The sequence below is a fragment of the Oratosquilla oratoria genome, chromosome 18, assembly GCF_046742065.1.
Source record: "Oratosquilla oratoria isolate Oo_2021 chromosome 18, ASM4674206v1, whole genome shotgun sequence".
NCBI lineage: Eukaryota > Metazoa > Arthropoda > Malacostraca > Stomatopoda > Squillidae > Oratosquilla > Oratosquilla oratoria.
Window position 1 is genome coordinate 2,937,949 of NC_134794.1, and position 24,558 is coordinate 2,962,506.

Sequence of the window (24,558 nt, forward strand, 5' to 3'; positions counted from 1 at the left end):
ATTGCTCAATACATTGTATTCATAATGAGTACATGAAACTTTTGGTTGCAGTTAACATTAAATGAGCAAAATGTCAATTGCAATCTCAAATTATACTTGGTGTCGAAGCCACAATTTCCTTCTAACACTGGTTTTAAGTAAGTCATACTCCATGTGAGGCTGTTCTTCAACTGTGGAAGTGCTGTCAAGCATTAATGATCAGATTCAGTTGTAAACAAATGCCAGTTAATGCTGGCATACCCTATCTGAGACAGCATGGTAAAAAAAAAAATTGTTTCAACTTTTAGAATATGACTAATACATTCCTCTCTCCACACCACCTACTCTGCCTTCTGACAAAATGCCCCATTTCCATCACCAGTATTTTCCATTGCAATGAACTTAACATATACTCCATTTAATGAAGACAACAAAATAAAATTATTAATCAATATCTGCACTGAAATATTTCATATCACGTGTGGACTTAACCTACTGTATATTCTCTTACATTTTCCAAACACCAATATTTACTTATTAAAAATATAAAATCCTTTCTAGTTTTCAATACACACATGGAACCAATGACGGGTACCAGCATGTGGTGGTCCTGCAAGAATGAATCTTCTCCCTACCACATGTCTTCTAAAGCTCTCAACATCCTCATTTCCATGATGCAGCCCCAAAGGGATGACAACTAGTCTTTGGACCTAAGACATCTCTCTAATGACCTCAGACTTCTTCCACCTTTCTATATAAGGAAGCTGACAACTGGTCATTACTCCTATCCTAGTATCATATAATTCCACACAAACACAAGACAGACAGCTGTCCAATGTTGCTTCACAGAGATCTCTGGCAGGGACCAATGATGGCTGACAGCCACAGTGAGGCTGCACATTTCCAGGCAGTGAAACCCGAGATAACAATTATTATTTCCGACATGATACACAAATGTGCTAACAAGTTTCTCTACAAGATGAACTTCCTGGAACTCATGGTAAGGTAAATAAATTAATCAAAGAGTTTCAAGAAGAACATATTCCATGGAGACCATACAAAAAACTGAGTTCTATGTAACTTTATTGAGAAGCCTTACTTTTATCCTACATGAATCTACTTAACAGAACCTTTCATCGATCAAGTGTGAATTGACATCCTTGAATCTTATTTTCAACAAGATTTGTAACAAAGTATTTTAATGTTCAGGCTTCCTGTGTTTCTGTCATGATCACTAACCATTTAAGGAATGAGAGTGAAAACTGGGGTGACAGTTTAGTCCATGGTCTTCACGGAACTCTTGTGCAGGTGAAGCTGGCTCAAGAAATGGCAAGGCCCCCTGGTATCCGTGTTTGCCTTGGTTCTCGGCAATCCCCCAAGTAAGTGCAAGGAGCTTATGAGGGAAAGCATGACCCGTACTGCATGCATCTAAAAGCAGTGACATCACCCCGTAGCCTCGATTCAGTAAGTATATAATGCATGGAAGTCACAGTGCTCTCTCTCTCTCTCCACACAGAATGAAATGAAACATATGAAAGTAAAAAATGCACCTGCCTCTTTATGCCCTACAGAAAAAATATATATAATAACCAATACCTATTTGTAGCATTCTCAAAATATTTTATTCCTTGCTAAGATTATTTACTCTTCAGATTCTTTTCCTTCTTCCTCACTTTGTTCGTCTTTGCTCCCTTCTTCCTTTTTCCTCTCTTTCTTCACATCTTCGTTTTCTTCTGTCTCTTCTTGATGTTCATCTGAGTGGTCCAACTCCTCCCTATGAACCATCTCAAAGGCCTGAGAATTGGAGTTATCAGACTCTGACTCACTTTGTGCAGTCTGTTCTTCAATGACAGGTCTGTTAAGAAAACATGGAGGTAAGGCATACTATAAACAACCTTGAAGAAACATGTACGTAAGTGTATGAAACACTATATGTAAGCAAATCAATAAAACTAAAATGTTGCTCTATACCTGTTGAGAAGTGGCATGGAGGACAAAATGGGTGAAAGGGCAATGTTTATTGTGAGAAATTACAAAGGTGGAAGAAGCAAATCTGAGTGAAGGAAAGGCTGAAGGAATCCACCAGAAAATTAATATTAAATAGCTGAACAGAAGACTCTTCATGGTGCTCATGTACCTCCCAAAACAGCTTTGAATGAAGCCGGATATCGAGAACTATTGTTGAACACAACTCTCGCCCTACAGAAAACTACTGAACAAAGTAACAATAAAGTCCTTATTAGAATTTTTATTGCAGTGAGGTCAACAAAGAGTACTTGGAAGCAAATGGTATTGCAGATTCCTAGAGAAATATCTGTATAGTGATGGAGAACACAATGACCCAGTGGGTAAAAGAGACAAGTTGGGTAAGAGGAGACAACATTCTCATAAGATCAGAACTTCTACTCATAAAACAGCTAGACATCATCAGTTCCCTGAACTCTCCTTGTCCCATAGGAAAAGGTGACACTGTAACAATTGAATTTCAGCTAACAGATGAGGAATAAGCCAAAGAATGAATCACACACACAAGACAGCCTCAATTTGGGAAGGTAGATTACTCAAGCATGAAGAAATTCTTTGAACAAGCAGACTGTAATTCATGAACACCATGGTAATAATGAGGAAATGGAGAATTCTTTCTTGATAAAGTTATGGAAGTCTTGATATCTGACCTATAAAGGTCAGATATCAAGACTTCCATAACTTTTTGTATTTACAGTTTAATGTACATAAAAAAACATACTGACAGTATTCTATATAATTCCACCATCTACATCTTATCAAATTTAGCAAAAAACAGTTTTGTCTTCATTTCATTGCATCGTCTGCTATTCGAAACATTCCGCCCGTGCGCTTTGGGAAAGGTTCGGGGAATTCCGCGTTCGTGACGTCACAGTTGCCAAACAAACAATATTGTTATTCTGAATATCTAGACTTCGGAAAAGTGGTATGCGAGGCGCAATTAAAAGTGAATTTTCTGAATAAATTCTTCTGTAATAGGTAAAAACTTTATTTGTATGCTTTTAATAAGTACTTTTTCGAGCAATACGATGATTTTTAGCGAATGGTATATCTGTTGATATCTGACCTTTAAAGTGGTTTTTCACTATGTGGATGAAGAGATGATGATGACGGGAAAAAAAAAAAAAAAAAAAAAAAGGCAACTGACAAGTCCAAGACTGAAATATACATTATTGGAATGGTCCCCACACAGTGAAGGATATAAGCAAGATCTAGAGGATACAAAGTGCAGCAACCAAAATGGTTCCAGCTTAGCAGATAATCCATACGAGGAGACTAAAAGCACTGGATCTGCCAATGCTGAAAGACTGAAGAGAAAGAGGGGATACAATTACAGTATTCAAGTTGGTAAAGAAATTTTGTGAACAAGGGTTGAAGGGCTCTAAAAGGCCACGAAAACATGAGAAAGATGAGAAGAAATGAACTTTCAACACAGATGCATTAAAATCTGAAAAAAACTTCATGTGTGATATCGCCCAAACTTGAATATTACATGAATTCAAACCAAGTATAATTGGAAAATAAGGATATAACTCAAGTTGGAACCATACATGAATCTGAAGCTAGGTATGATAAATTGGCAAGTAAGAGAGAGGAACATACATATACCAAGGCTTCTTCCCCCTTACAAGGGAGGTAGCCAAAAAGGAAAAGGCATAAAATCATTCCCACCCATTCCATCCCTGAATACACTCCACACCCCTCCACCCTCCCTCTCATCTTACCACCTCCTGGATGACGGGTCATCCCTGCACCTTGTCCACTGCCCTGGGTCAGAAGCAGTGTCGCTTTTCTATGTAGTTACTACAATTAGGTAAACATTCACACATAGTTTTCAATAAATATATCTATAACAGTGGCAAAATTCTTGTGTGATTCCATGCATAATACAATCATATATCTATTTGCACTTGGTCTAAATTACACAATGGAAAATGCTGGTTACAAACTAGTTCTACAGTACTTCCACCAAGACACTCACCTGTCACTGTCTCCTTCCAATTTACTGGTTGCAACATCAGTATCTGGTGCTTCTGCTGTCTCCTCTCCCTCTGATTTTGTTTCCCTCTCATTATCTTTTTCCTCCTCCTCCTCATCTTCATCTTCATCCTCCTCCTCCTCTTTCTTCTTCTTTTTAGACTTCTTTTTGCTCTTTCCATCTCCCCGATATTCATACTGAAATGTGGTTTGGTATTAGTGCAATGTGCGATAAAACAACCAATGCATTTGTGCATCTAACTATGAGATTATGAACACTTCTAATTTATACATATATACATCTACATATACACAAAAAAGATATCTTCCCCTCTTGCAAGGAAGGTAGCCAGCCAAAGCATGCACCCACCCTTCACCCTTCCCCATTTGTTTTCCTCTATTATCTTACCTCATTGTGGACGAAGGGCCACCCCAGTTCCCTGCCCACTGCCTGGGTCAGAAACAATGCAACAGGACATAGAACAACCTCAGCAGGGTCCAACAGCTAAAGCTGGTTTACGCCCACTGCTGTATCATATAGTGAACCTCCCTCCTTGTCCACTTGTAAGTAATTATAGAAGAGAAGGAGAAATCCTTCTGGGCCATACCAACTATTTGGGATAACCTTAAGATGTCTCAAGCAGAGATGGCCCTCACTCAGCCCTTCATGTGCAGGATGCCCTCTCAAACCATGGCAAACCTCTTCAATACAATGACACCTACATAGGCACCATGGGGTGCAAGAGGGTATATGAGAATGCCAGTGTCTGCATTTTGATTACATCTATTTTGTAGTTGTAGCTGAAGCTCGCTGGCTGAGCGGGTTAGGGCGTCGTTACTTGCGGCGAAGGTCGAGGTGAGGGTGGTTCGAATCCTGCCACCAGCGAAGTTGAACCAAGGGCATGGTTCATTAAATTCCACGCTACAAAGCCCTCTGTGAGGGGCACCGTCCTAGCCTCCCAATAGGGGGGAGTGTGTGACATTAAACCATATCATCATCATCATCAGTTGTAGCTGAGAGACCCTCAAATTCTGTGAACTGGTTTGATCACATTTTCTGCATTTATCATTACTATTACCATGGAGGTTGCCAAAGTCAAAAGGCTTATACCCACACCCATCCACCACCCCATCCTCACTCTCATCTTAGCTCCATATGGATATATAAATATGATTTTGTTTAATGTCACAAACTCCCTCCTTTCTGAAAGTTAGGACGGTACCCTTTACAGAGAATTTTATTGTGTGATTTTTAATGGACCATTCCCTTGGTCCAAATCACTGGTGGCAGGCTTTGAACAGGTGTCCCCTTGACCTCTGTCACAATTAGCAACACTGATCCACTCATCCGGTAAGTGTGATAGATATATATACATACATATACATATATATATATATATATATACATATATATATATACATACATATATATATATATATACATATGCATATATATACACATATGCATAGACCAACAGATTTTTCCCCCTTACAAGTGAGGTAGTCAAAGTCATAAATCCACTCCAACCCATTCCATCCCCACATACTCCACTCCCATTCATCACCCCTCCCTCCCTCTTTTCCTGGCTCCTCCTGGATGACGGGTCATCCCTGCATCTCGCCCATTGCCCTGGGTCAGAAGCAATGCAGCAAGACACAACACATCCTTATATATATATATACACACACACATACACATCCAATATATTCTGCACTGCACCTACCTTATACAATGGCCAGAAGGAAGCAAAGAATCCTACATCCTCTGTGAGATTGGGAAGGATCCAGAAATGATGTTTTCCAAACGAAATAGCCCAGATAATGAAGAATACTATAGCTCTGATTACTGCTAACCCAAGAATAAAGCCAAGGAACATTGCTGCTGCCACACTCAGATAGTAAACACCTTTCCTGCAAAGTTGAAATGGGAAAAGATAAATAAAACATATATAAATAGTAAACAACTCATATAAAGCTTTCTTTTGCACAACATTAATTTACAAGTACAATACACAACTCATATAAAGCTTTCCTTTGCACAACATTAATTTACAAGTACAATACACAAATGCAAGACAATGGGGTCAAAGGAATGGAGATAGAGCTGCAATATTTCAAATCTGATACAGTGAACCCTCAATATAATGCACCATATTATAACAAATTCTGGATATAACAAACACCATGTTCCTTCAGAACTATCCACTAATATAACAAATCTTGTCTTATAAGATGGAAGGTCATGGACAATGATGTAATCTGTAATTCTGAGTGGGCCCCATTCATTCGTATGTGCATATCAATCAATCCAATGGGTACTTACTCTGACTTTAGTTTCATTTCCTACTGTAAAAACCTTGTAGTACACTAAACTTTACCCTTATTACTGTATTTACATATACAATAGATGCATTATTTATGTAACTGGATTTACATGTGCATAGTTGTGGTAGTCTCACTATCATGACCATCCTAATATTACTTTTACCCAACTAATCATCAATGACACTTCCCTTCCACTCCACTACACATTTTCCTATCTCATCACTTACCTTCAGTCACTCTTTCCTTTCCTTGACCCTTGATCACTATCAACACCCGCTCCCCCACAACTCCCCCATGATAAAACTCACCCCTCCCTTTCAGCCCCTTTCAGCGAGTTTCAGTTAATGCTAATACATCCGATCTTCCTTCTTACAAACAAAATCTTTTCCCTTTTACTATCACCTGTACCATAAACATGCACATACATACATACATATACCAAGGCTTTTTCCCCCTTCCAAGGGAGGTAGCCAAAAAGGGAAAGGCATAAAAACACTCCCACCCATTTCATCCCTAAATACACTCCACACCCCTCCCACCCTCCCTCTCATCTGAGCACCTCCTGGATGACGGGTCATCCCTGCACCCTGCCCACCGCCCTGGGTCAGAAGCAGTGTCGCAAGACACAGTACATCCACAGCAAGGCCGCTTCATTTAATCGGCGACCCCCCCTCTCCGTCCCCCCTTGCATATAAGGAGAGGACGGGGAGAAATCCCTTCGGGCTGCGTCAAAATCTACTCACGCATACTACCCCACCCCCCATGCACACAAGACCTAATTACTAAGGCCTCCTCCCAGACCCCCTTTCTACCTTAAGGAGGAACATGTGTCATAAGAGGAACATACAGAGTACAGGATCCCTAGTCCCATAAGAAGAGTCAGTCAGTCCTTTGTCCCTCGTCTCTTGCAGGGGACTCGACTCTCTCCAGCAAGTGACTATGGCCTCCTGGTGGGTCCATAAATCACTCTATGAAGAAATACTGTGTTCCTGTCTGTGTACTGTTAGTGTGGGGCATTGTAGAATGAGGTGATTTGTGTAGTGGTTGCATCTTGGATAGTTTGTATCTGCGGCCAGGCTCATTCTGTGTCGATACCATCTTAAAGCTAGATGATGTCCTGACTGCATACCTGCCATTATGGTTCTTACTTCTCTCGAGAGGAATTTTTGTGAGACAGATGTTTGGGGATATTGGTGGAATACCGAGTTTGGTGGTTTGTCGTAGAGAGCTTATTTAGCCATCTGGGTGTGAATGTGTTTTTATATGGATGTATGGTGTGGTGCCAAGATAAGAGGGAGGGAAGAGGATGGAGGGGAGTGGAGTGTGATAGGGATGGAATGGGTGGGAGTGGTTGTTATGTTTTTGTTTTTTGGCTACCTCCCTTGTAAGGGAGAAAAAGCCTTTGGTGTGGTACTGGTGAAAGGTTATAGCAAATGCTCGAGTAGTGAGTTACTTTTTTTTTAATGTTCAGCTGGTGGGGCTTCTGTGATACAATGAGCTGCTTCATTTACATGACAAGCTTCCCTCCCTCATACAAGAAATAGGATATATGAAGAAAGATCCCTTCAGGTTGTGTCAAATAATCATCTGTTCACAACCATTCTCCATTCACATCTATCTCCTGCCTTCTCCCTTCCCTGCTCAACAGACATTCCCCTCTATCTCAAAGTCCCTTTCACCCAACCCATCCATCTCACTTTCAGTCTTCCCTTCATGTTAACTCCATTAACCTTAGTTTTTCATCTTTTTTTTACTTGTTCTTTCCATGTGCCAAAACCATCCCAATAATCCTTCATCAACCCTATCTGCTAGTTCCCTTTCTACCAATGTTCTCCTCACCAACCTCATTTCTCACACGATCCAACCCTGTAACCCTGACCGCACTTCCAGACACTTCACATCAAACACAATTAAATTTCTCCTTTCTGCCTCTCTTAAACTCAAACTCCACAGTCTTTACCCCATACAGTGTCACTGGCACAATCCCTCCCTCATATAACCTTCTCTTTGCATTCATTCCCAGATACCTATTTCGAATGACACTTTCCATTCCCCCCAAAGACATTTACTTGCTTCCCTTACTCTAAAGTTTACATCCATCCCATACTCCTCCATTCCCACAAACCCACTCCAGATAACTGTCCAGGATGCAACACTTCACCCAATACTATACAACACATTATGGAAGACTGCACTGTACACAATGACGCATGCCAACACCACAATATACACTTTATAAAGGATTTGTGGGAAAATCCCATTTCTTCCATGGCATTCCTTAGGGAGGTGGGACTGCTCAGCCAGACAGTCTAAGGAACAACAACATGTGACTTAAAACTATCCACTTCCTCTAATCTCCCTCCTTTAAGACTTGCCTAAAATATCTATATTCTATTTAGTATAGGCCTCTTCCCTTTATAAGGTAGGCAGCCCTTATGGGCAGTGGACAGGATGCAGGAATGACCCGTCATCCGGGAGGTGCCAAGATAGGAAGGAGGGTGGAGGGGAGTGGAATATATGGGAAATGAAATGGGTGGGAGTGATTTCTATGCCTTTTTCTTTTTGGCTACACCCTGTGTAAGGGGGAAAAACCCTTTGGTATGTGTATGTATGTATAATACATGAAACCTTCAATACACGGTAGGAGTGCAACATAACATACCTTACTGTAGGGGGCCACAGAGGGAATAGACATATGGCAATAGCCCCAAAGAGGCACAATGCTCCTACTATCCAGTACCAGAACGGGACTGGGTCATACATCCAAACATACGCATCAGTGCCATCCACAAACACCTGCAACAAGCAAAGCGAATTAATAAATGTCAATAATAATAACAACTTTTCAGAAAAGAATTTAATACAAAGTAGGGGATTGTGGAATCTGACAAGAAATTGGTCTATATGTACATATATTATTTTATTTGGTTTACCATCAAAAACTCCCCCTATTGGAAGGCTAGGGTGGTGCCCCTTACAGAGGACTTTGTAGTATGGAATCTAATGAACCATACCCTTGGTTCAACTTTGCCAGTGGCAGGGTTCAAACCGCCATCCCCTTAACCTTCGCTGCAAATAATGACGCCCTAACCCACTCGTTCAGCAAACTTTATACATATATATATATATATATTAACAAGCTTCTTCCCCTTTGTAAGGAAGATAACCCGATAACCAGCCAAGGCATATCCCACCCCCTACCCATCAGTCACTCGTTTTCTTTTCATCTCAACTCCTTCTGGATGATAGGTCATCCCTGTCCCTTCAACACTGCCCTGGTCAGAAGCAATGCAGCAAGACACAGTACATCCACAGCAGTGCCAGCTGCTTTCTTTACATGGCAACCCTCCCTACTAATGCGTGAGGAAATTTGGGGAAATTTGTGAACTGTATAAAAGCCCAATACTCCATGAAAAAATGTATACATCTTCAAAGTAAAATACAAATATGAAGATGCAAGTTCTTCGAAGGCAAGAGATGTACATTGATACTGGTGGCAAAATGATGAGGAAAATGTTAAACAAGTATCTTATTACTTGTATAACATTTTGCTCATTTCCACAATTGTATGGTAATGATTTTAAGATCATTACCATACAATTGTGGAACCAAGTAAAATGGGAGTGGAGTATGTGGGAGTGGATTTTGTCTTTGTTTTTGGCTACCTCCTTTGTAAGGGGAAAAAAGCCGTTGGTATATGTATGTGCATGCATGTATGGTAATGATGTGGGGAAAGAAGAGATGATGTGGAATAAGCACAGAAACATAACTTACCTGTTCCAAATGCATGTCCAACTTTATCTTGGCCTTCTTCTTCTTTTTCTCTTTCTCCTCTTTCTTCTCTCCTTCATCCTGGCTTTTTTCCTTTTCTTCTTCTTCCTTTTCTTTTTCTTTTTCTTTTTCCTTATCCTTCTCCTCTTCCTCATTTTCAGACTTCTCTTTCTCTTTTTTAGTCTCTTTCTTTTTCTTAGCTAACTCCTTCTCCTTCTTCTTCTTTTCTTCAAGTTCCTTTTCCTTCTTCTTCTTAAGTTCTTTGGGTTTGTAATCTTTGTCTGTGACCTGGATTTTCTTTGCACGGTGAAAGAACTTGAAGCTCAGGAGTCTGCAAGTAAACACACCAGGAAGACAGAATTAAAACAAGGGAAATTCCACATGGAATTCTGTAACATTTCACTATTAAAGTGTTAAGGATATTAATCAAATACCCTGTACTGGAATATTGACTGCATGCCATCATGCTGTACAGATTAAACGACAACTTCCACCTGATGCTATTCTGAGCACATCCAGTTTCTTATATGCTTTCCCTATAAAGTTTGCTTGGTGAGTGAAGGTCATGTGTATTAAATTTGGGGCCCCATACAGAGGTGATTTTGTCTAGTAGCAAGGTATGGCTATTTTCAAAATGGCTGAGTATTTCTTGGATTCATGGCTGTCAGGAGTGAACAGTGCTACTGAGGAGGTTTGGGGATACCAAGATCTATGAGAGGGTCAAATAAATAATAAGTGTCAAAGTACTTACTGATCTAAAAACTCGACGACCGATTCTCTAGTGGTAAAGACGACATCCTTTCCAGTTGCCCATGGAGAATCCAATAAGCAATCCACAGCTTTGTTTGCTGCAAGAGAACCCAAGCATTTCATATGACTGTAAATCAGGAGGTGGAATGGGTGGGGGATGGGGGGTAAGGGAGTATGTGTGAGAGAAATTTGATGCACCCCGAACGGATTTCTCCTCGTCTTCTCCTTTTCTGCATGAAGGGGATGGAGAGGGACGGGGTTGATTTAATGAAGCGGCCTTGCTGTGGATGTGCTGTGTCTTGCGACACTGCTTCTGATCCAGGGCAGTGGACAAGATGCAGGGATGACCCGTCATCCAGGAGGTGCCAAGATAAGAGGGAGGGAAGAGGGTGGAGGGGAGAGGAGTATGTAGGGGATGGAATGGGTGGGAGTGGTTTCTATGCCTTTGTCTTTTGGCTAACCCCCCCCCCTGTGTAAGGGGGAAAAGAGCCTTTGGTATATGTATGTATGTATGTAAATCAAGAGGGCAGTCATCACACGGTGAAGCAATGGGGGTGAACCAGTTCTGGCTGTCAGACTCTAATGTGGATGAGCTGTGCCTTGCTGTTTTACTTTTGACCTAAGCAGTGTGGCAAGGGCAGGGTGACCCTTCATTCCCAAGGTGATGGGATGGAGAGGATGGATGACAGGGAAGGGAGGAGCCAACAACCCAAGTAGTGTATACATAACAAGTATCTCTTCTCATAATATAGTTACCTTTAAAAAGATCTGTGTCAAAATGTTGGTAATAAAATCGACCCTTCTCTAGTGCTTCAATTTCCCTACTGTCCTCAAATTGTCATCATGAATACAACACCTACAGTACAAACCATCTAAAACATGAAAATAAAGTCCTCAAAGTCAAGGATCATGTTGACATGAGAGGCATACAAATACTTGCTGCAGCCTCCACAAACACACCCCATCCACTACATCACATGGCTAAACACCTACATGTGCCAAGATACATCACGCCAACATCCAAATACCAATATCACACACAAATACTTTCTTCTCTTCCTCCACAACCACCAGATACCTGTCTCCAGACGTATATAATCATATCACTCACTGCAACTGCCCTTCTCTTACTTTCAGCATTTACATTGAAATAGTCTGACACTAATATTAAACTGACAATAGTCCAATGCTTCTTCCCAAAGAGATCTAAAAGAAGTCTGACTGTTACTGGTCACTGTGGGGTCTGCAGGTTTCCAATTAGTGAGATGCAAGGCAACAATTGTTATTACAGGAATACCTCACTATACAACTGAGTTGTGTTCCCAACTGACTGGTCACAATGCAAAAATTTGTATATTGAGGTTAAGGGTTTTACATGTAAATAATAGGGGGTAGGGTTGTGTTCATGGACCCTGTGAACTCCCTCCCTTCTCAATTTTTGCTTCATGGGGCTTTCACATATATGCACCCAACATTTGTTTTACCTACTTTATAACACTTGGTTGTATAGTGAGGTATTCCTGTATTTATTAATTGTAATATATAGGAAAGAAGCTAAAGCCCTGCAATCCTGTCTTTTTTCTTTGTCAAACCTAGTTTTAAAATAATTTATGATTTTTCCCCTGGGTTATTATTTTACAGAGATCTGGTTTTTGTTAGTCAATTTTTGGCTTGCAACAAACATGAAACCTTTGAAATAATATTCATGTGATAACTGATCCTCTATTTCAGTTTAGAATTCTTTTATTCATGTATATATGGATTATGTATACATACATCAATATACATACTTGTGTGAAAAAAAAAAAAATAAATAAATAAATAAGCACCCACCGTAAAAATAGTTGACCTGATGGTTAAGGAACTTGGTCTTCTTGGTGGGTACATTATTACGTAAGTACTTGGCTACTGCATACTGCACTTTGGACGGCTTTTCTGGCTTCTCCACAGGAATATCCTGTAAGTTTTGTCTTCTATTAGATAACCAAATAAATCACACAAAGGATCTCACCTGACTGTTAGTCAGATTAATAACAAAGTTTAAACAAGTGGTTATACACACACACACACATGTATGACAAAAGAAACAATATAATTCAATATATTTAGATTTTGGAAAAGCTTTTGATACCATCCCCCACGAAAGGCTACTTACTAAATTAGCTTCACATGGAGTAAGTGGAAGCCTATTAAGTTGGACTAGAAATTGATATCTGGCTTATACTCAGGGACAGTGCTGTAAAGTATGAAGGAGGCGTGTCTAGCTTCTTTCCCTCTAATACAGGAGTGAGACAAGGGTGTATCCTCGCCCCAACACCTTCATGGATTGGGTATTGGACAGAGTTGTTGATCGAGTCACTGCAGAACATCTGTTGGCAACACCAAGGTCATTGACCTTCTATTTGCTGATGATACTGTCCTTCTTATGGAGTCAATGGAGGTCCTGGTTGCAGCCTTTGAGTAACTGCACGGGGATGCAAGACCACTTGGACTGCAGGTCTCCTGGGCCAAGACCAAAGTCCAGGGGTTTGGGTGCTTACTGGATGACACACTTCAGTCTGTTCATGCATGTGGCGAAGACATTGAGGTCTTGGAAAGCTTTACATATCTTTGCAGCGTAGTGCATAACAGTGGTTGGTCACGTCAGGAAGTACTCTGAAGGACTGATATTGCCCATGGTGTTATGGACTCTTTCGACCAGAGTGCAGTGAGTCCTCCTTATACAGTAATTCTTTATCCGGTAAATTCAGTTACGGTATTTGGTAATTACTATCCTTGATTCTATTTACGGTAAGAAAAATTCAGATACGGTATCCGCTTGTGTTTTGGAGGTAAAATTAGATATTTTGAAGAGGAAAGAGCAGGGAGAAGGTACGTCTGCGATAAGTCGAAACTTGGGTTCGGTATACGGTAATTTCAATTTGCGGTAAGGTTTGCAGGAATGCATATGTACCATATAACAAGGACTCACTGTATATGGTGTTGTCGTTATTTATGTAGGACTAAGATTCAAATCTTCAAGTCACTTGTGCTCCCTGTCTTGCTGTACTTCTGTAACATGGGCACTGAATGCTGTCTTGAAGAGGCATCTTGATGTCTTTGGTACTAGGTGCCTTTGGAGAATCACAGGGTATCACTAAAATGACTGTACTGTGAGACTCAGTCTAGGCCAGTTACCAGCATAATTTGTGAACATTAACCCCAGCTAAGTGGGCTAAGTAGTTTATCGGACAGGGTAGCTTGGATTGTGATTAGGCTGTGTAAAAGGTACACTCTAAAAATAGTTCAGGTTTATGCACCAACTTCACAGAGTTCAGACGAGGAAATGGAGTCCTTCTATGATGATTTAAGTCAAGTAATGGATCAAGAAAAAAGTAAGTACACTTTGGTAATAGGAGACTTTAATGCTAAAGTAAGGAAGAAGATGGGAGATGAGACGTGCATTGGGAAGTTTGGAGTAGGTGAAAGAAATGACAGAGGTGAGATGTTAGTCAATTTTGCAGAGAACTACAATATAGGGATAATGAACACCTTCTTCCAAAAGTGTGTAGGTCGTAAATGGACGTGGAGAAGTCCAAATGGAACAACAAAAAACGAAATAGATTTCATATTAGGAGATGAGAGCAAAAGCGTTAGCAATGTTACGGTGATAAATAAAGTCAACATAGGTAGTGACCATAGAATGGTAGGATGCACAGCTAAATTCAACTTCAGAGCCGAGAGAAATAAACTAGTTTTAAAAAGGAAAATAAGCCTTGCAAAGGTTAAGGATAATAAAAAGAAATTTCAGTTAGAAATTAAAAATAGATTCGAAGCTCTAAGAACTAATGAGGACAGCGTGGAAGATATCAATGTGAATTTAGTGAATATCATTAAGGAATCAGCAGAGAAAGTAGGAAGTACAAAAAACATTAGAGAAAACAAATACTCCAAAGCTACAAATGACCTAATTAAAAGAAGAAGGAACATGCAGATTAAAAGCAGTAGAGACGAAATAGAAAGAGTAGAACTAAACGAGCTTATCAACAAAAGGCAGAGATTAGAGAAAAGAAAGAGAAACATGGATGAAATAGAAGAAACTATTCGGAAAGGTAAAAGTATTAAAGTGACCGAGCGTAAACATGCTTTAGGAAGGCAGCAGATGATATGTTTGAAAGATAGAAATGGAGAAATAATTAAATGTAGACACAAAATGGTAAAAAGAGTAGAAGAATTTTACCAAGAGTTTTACTCGTCGAAGGCCGTAGTTGAGTCAGTAGATTCATGTGTAGACGTTAGTAGTGTACCAGAGATTACAAAGAAGTAGAATTTGCTCTAAAAACTATGAAAATAGGAAAAGCACCTGGGGAAGATGGTATATCAATAGATCTACTGAAAGATGCTGGTGAATTAGTTCATATTAAATTAGCTGAGTTGTACACCCAGTGCTTACGTCAAGAGAGCGTTCCAGATGCGTGGTGCAATGGTATAGTGATTTTGCTTCATAAAAAAGGAGACCAGAAGGACCTTAGTAACTATCGACTGATTAGCTTGCTATCAAACGTATATAAAGTATTCTCCAAGATCCTTACAAATAGACTGAGTCAAGTTTTAGATGGAAACCAACCGAGAGAACAGGCAGGCTTTAGAAGCGGATATTCAACTCTAGACCATTTGCAGGCGATAAACCAACTAATCGAGAAAACGGCAGAATATAATATACCTCTGTGTTTAGCTTTTGTAGATTACGAGAAGGCCTTTGATTCAGTAGAACAAATAGCAATACTAAACTCGCTACGCAAACAGGGTACAAACGAACAGATCGTAAGAGTCTTAGAAAAGATTTATTCAAAAGGTACCGTTATAGTTCGACTTCATAAAGATACAGAAAAGATCAAAATCGAGAAAGGAGTACAGCAAGGCGTTACAATTTCACCCAAACTATTTACAGCTTGTTTGGAAGATATTTTCAGAAGACTGAGTTGGGAAAAGAAAGGGTTGAAGATTAATGGCGAATATTTGAACCACCTAAGATTTGCAGATGACATCATTCTTATTTCAGAAAGAGCAGACGACTTGCAAGATATGCTGAGCGATCTAAACAAAGAAAGTATCAAAGTAGGTTTAAAAATGAATAAGAGTAAAACCAAAGTAATGTTCAACACGAAAGTTCAAAGTAAAGAGATTGTAATTGATGATGAGAGTCTTGAGGAAGTTGAAGAGTATAATTATTTAGGTCAGATGGTGAAGGTGACGAAAGATCATGATAACGAGATAAAAAGACGCATTACAATTGGTTGGAAAATGTTTGGTAAGTATAATAAAATCCTGAGAGGCTCTCTACCTTTATGTTTGAAACATAAAGTTTACAACCAATGCATTCTACCAGCAATAATCTACGGATGTGAGACTTGGAAGCTGACGAGGGCGATGGAAACAAAGCTAAGGACTGCACAGAGGAGAATGGAGAGATCAATGATGGGAATAACACCGAGAGACCGAAAGAGAGCAAGTTGGGTGAGAGAGCAGACTAAAGTGAAAGATATTGTGGAAGCAGTAAAAGAGAGGAAGTGGAATTGGGCAGGTAAGTTGGTACGAACGACTGATGAGCGATGGAGCAAATGCATTACTGAATGGACGCCGCGAGATAGGAGGCGTGGAAGAGGGAGACCAGACAGAAGGTGGAGAGACGAGATCGAGAAGTTTGCAGGAGTGACGTGGCAGAGAGTGGCATGGTCGTGTGAAGCATGGAATGCTATGAAGGAGGCCTTTGTTCAGCAGTGGACTCAGGATGGCTGATTTGATTGATTGATTGATTGAAGTGGGCATGTGGCACATTTCCCTGATGGTGATCCTATTCAGCGATGTCTCCACAAGAGACAGCCCTCAATGGAAGAGACAAAGGAAGGGGACAACGCCCACAGAATTCATGGCTACTGGGGCACTTTGATCAAACCTGTCAAGAGTTGTTTGGAGCGGAGACTGGTGCTGGCATCTGAGTAAATCAACACGCTTCCTGGCATACGACCTCAAATGACGATACGCTCTATTCAAGAAGCCAGCCTTCTCCACAAACATGAGTGCTTCATGTCCCAGGAAAGGGTCTTCTCTCCAAATATCTGCAAGATCTGGAATATTCCATCCTCACCACAGCCACAGAAGAGGTATTGCTCTTACAATTCCATCAGATTGGAACACTATTAGAAAGTGTCCTACTGTATGGAGGACTAAGCAGTCACCACAGAATGGTTGCGTTTCCTGGGATATGAGGTAACATGTGCGAGACGTGTGTGTGACCAGTCTAGAGATGGATCAGTGCAGTCTCTGAGTGGCACCCCTCCACAGGTACATGCAGTAATTCCTCCAATATCCATCAAATTGATGCCAAAGGAGTGTTCAGTTATGGTTTTGTCCATATATGGGCAATGGGGCCCAGCCAGTTGGTTATGATCCTTGATAACTTGATAAAATATGACCTAACCTAATCAGAAGTAATTCTAAGTTATTCTATTGTATGCTTTAATATATAATAGTGTAATAATAAATTCATGAAATGATGGAAACCTGGAAAAACAAAAGCATGTACACTATACAGTATGTACAGACCCAGCACAACCACAAAGACCCAACACAATGACTAGTAAACCCATCCTCAACTCCACAATATGTACCCATCGCCATCACCACCATCCTGTGTGTACCCATTAGTCATCCATCAGCCTGAGAAGTGGATGGCTTCAGAGAAGTGGGAAGGCCAAGTCAATGATACAAGGTCACAGGCCTAAAGAACATGTCAATTGTGGCTTGGCCGTTGGACCAATGGTTTAGGCGATGAATAACTGTCATAAAATGAACATGTATCTACCACAAGGCCGAGGTCAACCATTTCCCTGTCACAATCCAGGTGTTCCATGTTCTCCAAAATGAAGTCAAGGTGCTCACAAGGTGCTTAATGGCAATAGCTCAGGAATTTACATCCACACTGTTATCGCTGTCACTGCCGCCTACATCTCCAGAGCCTCCTGTCTGCAGGTCCAACATAGATGTAGCAATCTCAGTATATGACATAATATAATAGCCAGGATTGCCATACCCTCATGAAACCACTCTTGATCATTATCAACAGCTATATTTTTGCCTGCATTATGTAGGCAAAGATGGAAGTCATTCATCAACCTCAAAACCTTCAAAATCATGTCTATCAACACCCTTCAAGAGGTGAGACAAGTGACCTCCAGTTTTGGAGGCTTCTCTCTATGGATTTGCTTAATCATGTATTGCAGACTTGATACTGTAGTGTTTTAGATTCTCACTGGTCCTCTGGCCTTACATGTCCTTTCCCTGCTCGTCCTCAATAATCTCATCCAAAAACCTCCGCCGGTTTTGCCTCTTGGTGCCACAATGTCACGTTTATCTGTTGGTTGGATCAAAGAAGTAGTATTTGGAGGCAAATACATGACCCAAATATGACTTATCAACAACCAACTCAATGGCAGATGGGTGCACAGGAACATTATCCAGGAGGAGGGTGGCTTTTACCTGGTCACATGCTACTCAAAGTTCCTGCATTTAGTGGCAAATGACCTCCATGACAAAATGCTTGAACAAATCAGAGACCTTGGTTGCCAAACAAGCCTCCTTCGACTGGTATCATAGGACAGGAAGGGTATCCATGACCCCATGCAAGAACCAAGTTTGTTTTGCACAGCCAATGATAATGGGCTTGGTACGGTAAGTCCCATTAGTATTGGCACACGAACCTTGGGCAACTTCTAGCCATGCACACACTTCTCCTCCTTGACCAAGGAGTTAGTAAGCACTTATTGGTGAAGGGGGCCAGTTTCATCAACATTGTACAATTGAGCAAGAGAGAAGGTTCCTTTCTCCAGCAAATCCAAGAGTCAATTCTGAAATTCCTGTATTCCCTCCTCATTTGTGCCTAAAGCTTCACCATGAGTCACTGCAATTTTGTACTTACTGTGCTGAGTTCTCATGGTCAAGTCATCTGCACATGAGACCTTGGATTTTACTTCTGGTTCAGAAGTTAGCAGATCATTCACGAAGATGTTGAACAGTCAGAGCAAAAGTACTGCACTTTGAGGGAATCACCTGTATAATCTTTCTATACATAAGATCGTTTTAGGTTACTCTGCACTGTCATCCTGTGATTGGTTAACCACCTTTTGTCATTGTTATATTTGTCTTTATGATCTCCTTAGATAATAAGTGTCTTAGGACATGTCTAAAGCTTTGTTTATATCAACAGGAGCCATATCTGTCCTTTCTGTTGGGCTTTTTTACTGAATTCTTATAATATTTGTTATGTGTGATATTTGTTGAGTGCTGGTAGAATGACGCTATTTGAAACCATGTTGGTATTACCGTTTTGATTCTTGGTGCAACCACCCTTTCTAATCAATATCAATTTCATGGACAGTAGCGATATTAACCTGTATGATTCTAGGTCGCTACCATTGCAGAATAGGCCTCCCCACAGATTCAAACTGCTCTAGATGAAATCACAATACAGAGGACACAGAACACCTCGTACTTCAATGCCCCACGCTAACAATCCGTAGACACCAACACAATACATCTTCCCTGAATAAATTATAATCTTACCTGGAAATTGTCACTGGATACCTGAAGGCCACAGACCTTCTACAATCAAATCAAGGGGGCAATGGATTGATTGATCTGTGTACAAAATGGCTTTACCCCCTTACAAGGCAGGTAGACAGCAAAGGCAACCCCCCCCCCCCGTCCATCCAACACCCATTACCAAAAAATTTTTGTGGCTTACTGAATTATTTGGGTATTCTCAAAAACAAAGTATTTATGAAGGAAAATTCACACTTCTTTATCTGCTCCTCATGCATTTTTTCATTCTTTCTCTCTTTATAGACTTAATGGAAATGATTCTTAAAATAAATTTTGTTGACCTGATTTTCATGAAATCAGTTAAATTTTATTCTAATAGCCACATCAATATAAACTTTGTGGATTTAATTCCCAACATAACAATAAATGGATTAAATTCTTGAAACTGCTTAACCAAACCTAACCCAATCTAACAACCAAAACAAAAGTGAATGAAAATGATGAAAACATGCTACAATGCTACACTACACCAGTTCTGACATAACTGGAGGGAAATAGACAAACAAGTGCTTTCTGGTTTTTTTTAGAGAAAACATATATATATTTGCCCCATGATCATGCACTCCAATAACGTGAAAATTATAGTATACAATGTTAGCGACCTATATTATCCATAGGAACATTTTATATACGGGCAACAATAATGTAAAAATTTACGGAACAATCACTACTCATAATTATCAGTAATATTACAGAAAATGGCATTCTGTCAATGTAAATGACATATACAAAGAATTGTAATATCCATAACAAAGGTGATGAATTCCTAAGGAAATTAATTTGTGTAGCATTATGAATACAGACTTACCCTCATCCTTTTCTTAGACATTTTGATGTTCTCTGAGTCTCTTTCCTCACTATTTCGCTTCAATATTCACAAAACGCCCTACAATGAAAAATTATAACATAAACGAGTTCACCGAATCTGGTCAGAAGTCTATAATTCATGAAAATCATGAACTATAGCCAGGTTCATTCTCTAAATCAATTTGAACATACTTATTGATATTACGTGACTGCCTATGCTCTAGCAAATTAATTATAATTCTTCGGAATACTGAACTGTCTTCTTCGTATTCGCATATGTTCGCTCTGTAAGGTGTGACGGGGAACTGCAGAATGGGGAACTCCGATTATTCCTGTAAGCGACATACGGTATCATGACGACGTGGCCAAGTCCTACAAGCTCCGCCCTCTTTGCCTGAGGGAGTTAATGAACTCCTTCGGTCTCACAGGAGTTGTATCCTTCTCATTCTCCAAGTTGATGACGTTGTGCAGTCGAATGACGTTGAGAACCATCTCGTTTCCTCATATTTGTGATAAATGCAACTTGGCAGTAACACTCGGCCAGTAAACGACACCCAATATATATTCCACTTAATGTCCACCGTGCAAAATGAACTGTAGTAGAGGCTGAAAGTAATTATGGATATAGTTACCTGGCCTTTCTTTCTCAGTTTTCGCCGTTCTGCCATAGTGTTGATGTTTGTTGACAAACGACTGAGAAACTATATTTTGTAAAGTGTGATGTATATTATCAATTCTTATATTATTTACTATTTTGTATTTATTATTCTTTAATTCATACGCAATAGAAAATATCTATAGTTGTATATATTAATTAAAAGTACTCAAATGATAAAATTCCACGGGCGGGAAGCACTGACGTGTTCGATCCAGCGAAGATATGAGTTAGCAGATTCATTACAATTATGTAATATCCTGTAGCGGTAAATCCTAACAATACAAGAAAACAGATTAACTTGTATTTAAATCATGAAATTCTCTTTTTGAATAATTAATGTGTGACCTTCAGGCCATTCGGGATGGTAACGTATTTATTTGGCTACCACCGACGATTTTAGTCAGGTAAGAGAAATTCCCTTACAAGGAGTCAGTTTTGATTGACTCCTATCTACATATCCTATTGACGCTATCTAAATTAAATCGTTTGGGAGTATGTCATATTTCAATATTCTGGATGCAGCAAGGTGATTTTATTCAACTGAAGGAAATCCAAAAACCATTAAAATAAAAGTATAATTCAGTAAATCAGGTAAGGAACTACAGTCTGTCAGAGACACACTTCTAACGAACTTATAAATATATGCAAGTTTTCTGTAAGTACAATCTGCTGACTGGTGTATAAATCAAAACCAACAAAATATATTTACTGATATCGTTATAGTGTGCGCATTTCACAGGAGACAAGAAAATCGGTTATTGGTAACACGCTTTCATAACAGATTTGGTACATTTTTGCAGTGAATAGAGAAACTATTGGTTTCAGTGAAAGACACATTACACTTGAAAAAAAAAACAATTCAAGGGTGGATATAATCTTTGGTGTAATGTAGTTATATGGTACGATAATAAAGTGAAATGAGCCTCAGCTATGAAATTATTGTAAAATACACACACATCACACATCAAACACACCCACACACGTGACCCAAGATCATGGTGAATCACACACACATAACACGTGATCCAAAATCATGGTGAATCACACACACACACACACACAGAGTGGTGGATATCTGGAACAAACAGGATAACATAATAGTGTGTGCAAAAGCTGTACACGAATTTAAGAGCAAACTAAACAGTACAAGATAAAGACGGGATACCACGAGCATAGCTCGTTTCCCGCAAGATACAACTAGGTAAACACACACACACACACACGACTCGATAGAGCAGTTGGTAGTTTCCGGCTGCCACTACGGCGTTCCAGGCTCGAGTCCCGCCCAGGGCTGAAATAATTTCAGTATCGCTGCGCTGCGAGTCGTTATTCCAACTTTCGTGGGCGGGGTGTTGTGTGTGTGTGCGTGCAAGTTCACAGCATTACCCATAGATCGGTGATATATGTGCTCTGAGCTCTTCTGGGAGGGAAATGGCTGTCGATCACGAGTCCAACAAGTGATCCTAGACCATGGTAAATCACACACACACACATATATATGAAGTGGGTGGGAAGAGGAAAGACTGGAGTATTATTCCGAGTTTTATTCTTGACTAGTTTCGCTACAAGATCTTGTAGCGAAACTAGTCAAGAATAAAACTCAGAACAATACTCCAGTCTTTCCTCCCCCACCCACTTCAACTTGCCAGAATGTCTCAACACTTATATATATATATATATATATATATATATATATGTATATATATAGATATATATGTACATATGTATATATACATATATATACATGTATACACACACACATATATATCTATATCTATATATATATATATATATATATATATATATATATATATATGCAAAATAACCACAGGAGAAGGGAAATTTGTAGACAGTAAGTACTTTCGTATATTACATCTTCAGACTAAATGACATAGATACAGAGTTGTGTTTAAATGTATCAGGTCATCCCCCCTCCTCACACTGTATTGTCCCCCCTCCCCCCCCTATGGTTGCCACCTGATACATTTAAACCCAACTCTGTATCTCTACCATTTAGTCTGAAGATGTAATATACGAAAGTACTTACTGTCTACAAGTTTCCCTTCTGTGGTTATTTTGCATTTTTGTATCACAGTGATCTGATTGCCTGCATATATATATATACATATATATATATATATATATATATGTATATATATATGTATATATAAACAGATATATATATATATATATATATATATATATATCGCCCTGGCTGTTCAACTTATACATGCATGGGGTAGTGCGAGAGGTAAATGCAAGGGTAGTGGGTCAGGGATTCGAGATGGTTAAAGAAAATTGAAAAAAGTGGGAGGTGAGCCAGTTATTGTTTGCGGACGACACTGCGCTTGTTGCAGGATCGGAGGAGGGATTGAGAAAGTTGGTGACAGAGTTTGGGAGAGTATGTGATAGAAGAAAGCTAAAGATAAATGTGGGTAAAAGTAAGGAGATGAGATGTACAAGGGGTGAAAGTGGCAGTAGACTGGAAGTGAGCATTAAGGGAGAGCGACTGGAGGAAGTGGATAGTTTTAGATACTTGGGTGCAAATGTGGCAGGAAAAGGTGGAGTGAAGGTGGAGGTAGAATGTAGATTGAGAGAAGCGAGTAAATGCCTTGGTGGATTGAAGAGTGTAATGAGGAATAGACATTTGGGAATGGATGCTAAGAGGAGACTGTATGAAGGAGTGATTGTGCCAACAGCACTGTATGGGACAGAAACATGGAACATAAGAGAGGAAGAGAGAAGGAGTTTGAATATGTTTGAGATGAGGTGTCTGAGAAGTATGATAGGGTTACTAGGCTGGAGAGAATGAGAAACAAGGATGTGGGAAGGAGAACAGGGGAGGAATGGGAGTTGGGAGATAGGGTTGATGAAAGAGTATTAGGATGTTTTGGACACATGGAAAGAGTGAATGAGGAAAGATTAGTAAAAGAGGTGTGGAAGGCAGAGGTGGAAGGAGTGAACATGAGTGGACGTCCTAGGATGCGATGGATGTATGAGGTGAAGGGGGCTTTGGGGAAGAGGGGAATGTCTGTTGAGGAAGGACGGGAGAGGACAGAAGACAGGGGTGAATGGAGAATGGTTGTATATGGATGATGTTGTGATGCATGAGGTGGAATGGGCAGGGGGATGGGGGGTGAGGTAGTATGTGTGAGCAAAATTTGACGAAGCCCGAAGGGATTTCTCCCCGTCTTCTCCTTATATGCAATGGGGGGACGGAGAGGGGGGGTCGCCGATTTAATGAAGCGGCCTTGCTGTGGATGTGCTGTGTCTTGCGACACTGCTTCTGACCCAGGGCAGTGGACAAGGTGCAGGGATGACCCGTCATCCAGGAGGTGCTAAGATGAGAGGGAGGGTGGAGGGGTGTGGAGTGTATACAGGGATGGAATGGGTGGGAATGATTTTATGCCTTTTCCTTTTTGGCTACCTCCTTTGTAAGGGGGGAAAGCCTTGGTATATGTATGTGTGTACATATATATATATATATATATATATATATAATATATATACATATATGTATATATATATATATATATATATATATATATATACATATATATATATATATACATATACATATATACCGACACCCAAGTTCCTCTCCTGTGTTCAGCCTGAGTCATGGA

At 40.0% G+C, this 24,558-nt stretch overlaps 1 protein-coding gene across 5 annotated transcripts; it reads right to left on the reverse strand.

The window, feature by feature from the left end:
- Window positions 1-21,057, reverse strand: Trp1 (translocation protein 1). 5 transcript variants are annotated; one of them, XM_076201347.1, is made up of 9 exons: window positions 20,907-20,924; window positions 20,276-20,353; window positions 12,661-12,784; window positions 10,829-10,925; window positions 10,081-10,408; window positions 8,969-9,102; window positions 5,706-5,892; window positions 3,986-4,179; window positions 1-1,834 (listed from the first exon to the last, which is right to left on the reverse strand). In XM_076201347.1, the coding sequence occupies exons 2-9, from the start codon at window positions 20,294-20,296 to the stop codon at window positions 1,621-1,623; spliced, it is 1,299 nt and encodes a 432-aa protein (XP_076057462.1). In that variant the 5' UTR covers window positions 20,297-20,353; window positions 20,907-20,924; the 3' UTR covers window positions 1-1,620. The 5 variants fall into 5 exon arrangements, with proteins under 5 accessions (XP_076057462.1, XP_076057460.1, XP_076057461.1 ...); XM_076201345.1 differs by lacking the exon at window positions 20,907-20,924 and adding an exon at window positions 20,531-20,658; XM_076201346.1 differs by lacking the exon at window positions 20,907-20,924 and adding an exon at window positions 20,467-20,585.
- Window positions 21,058-24,558: the final 3,501 nt, after the last annotated feature.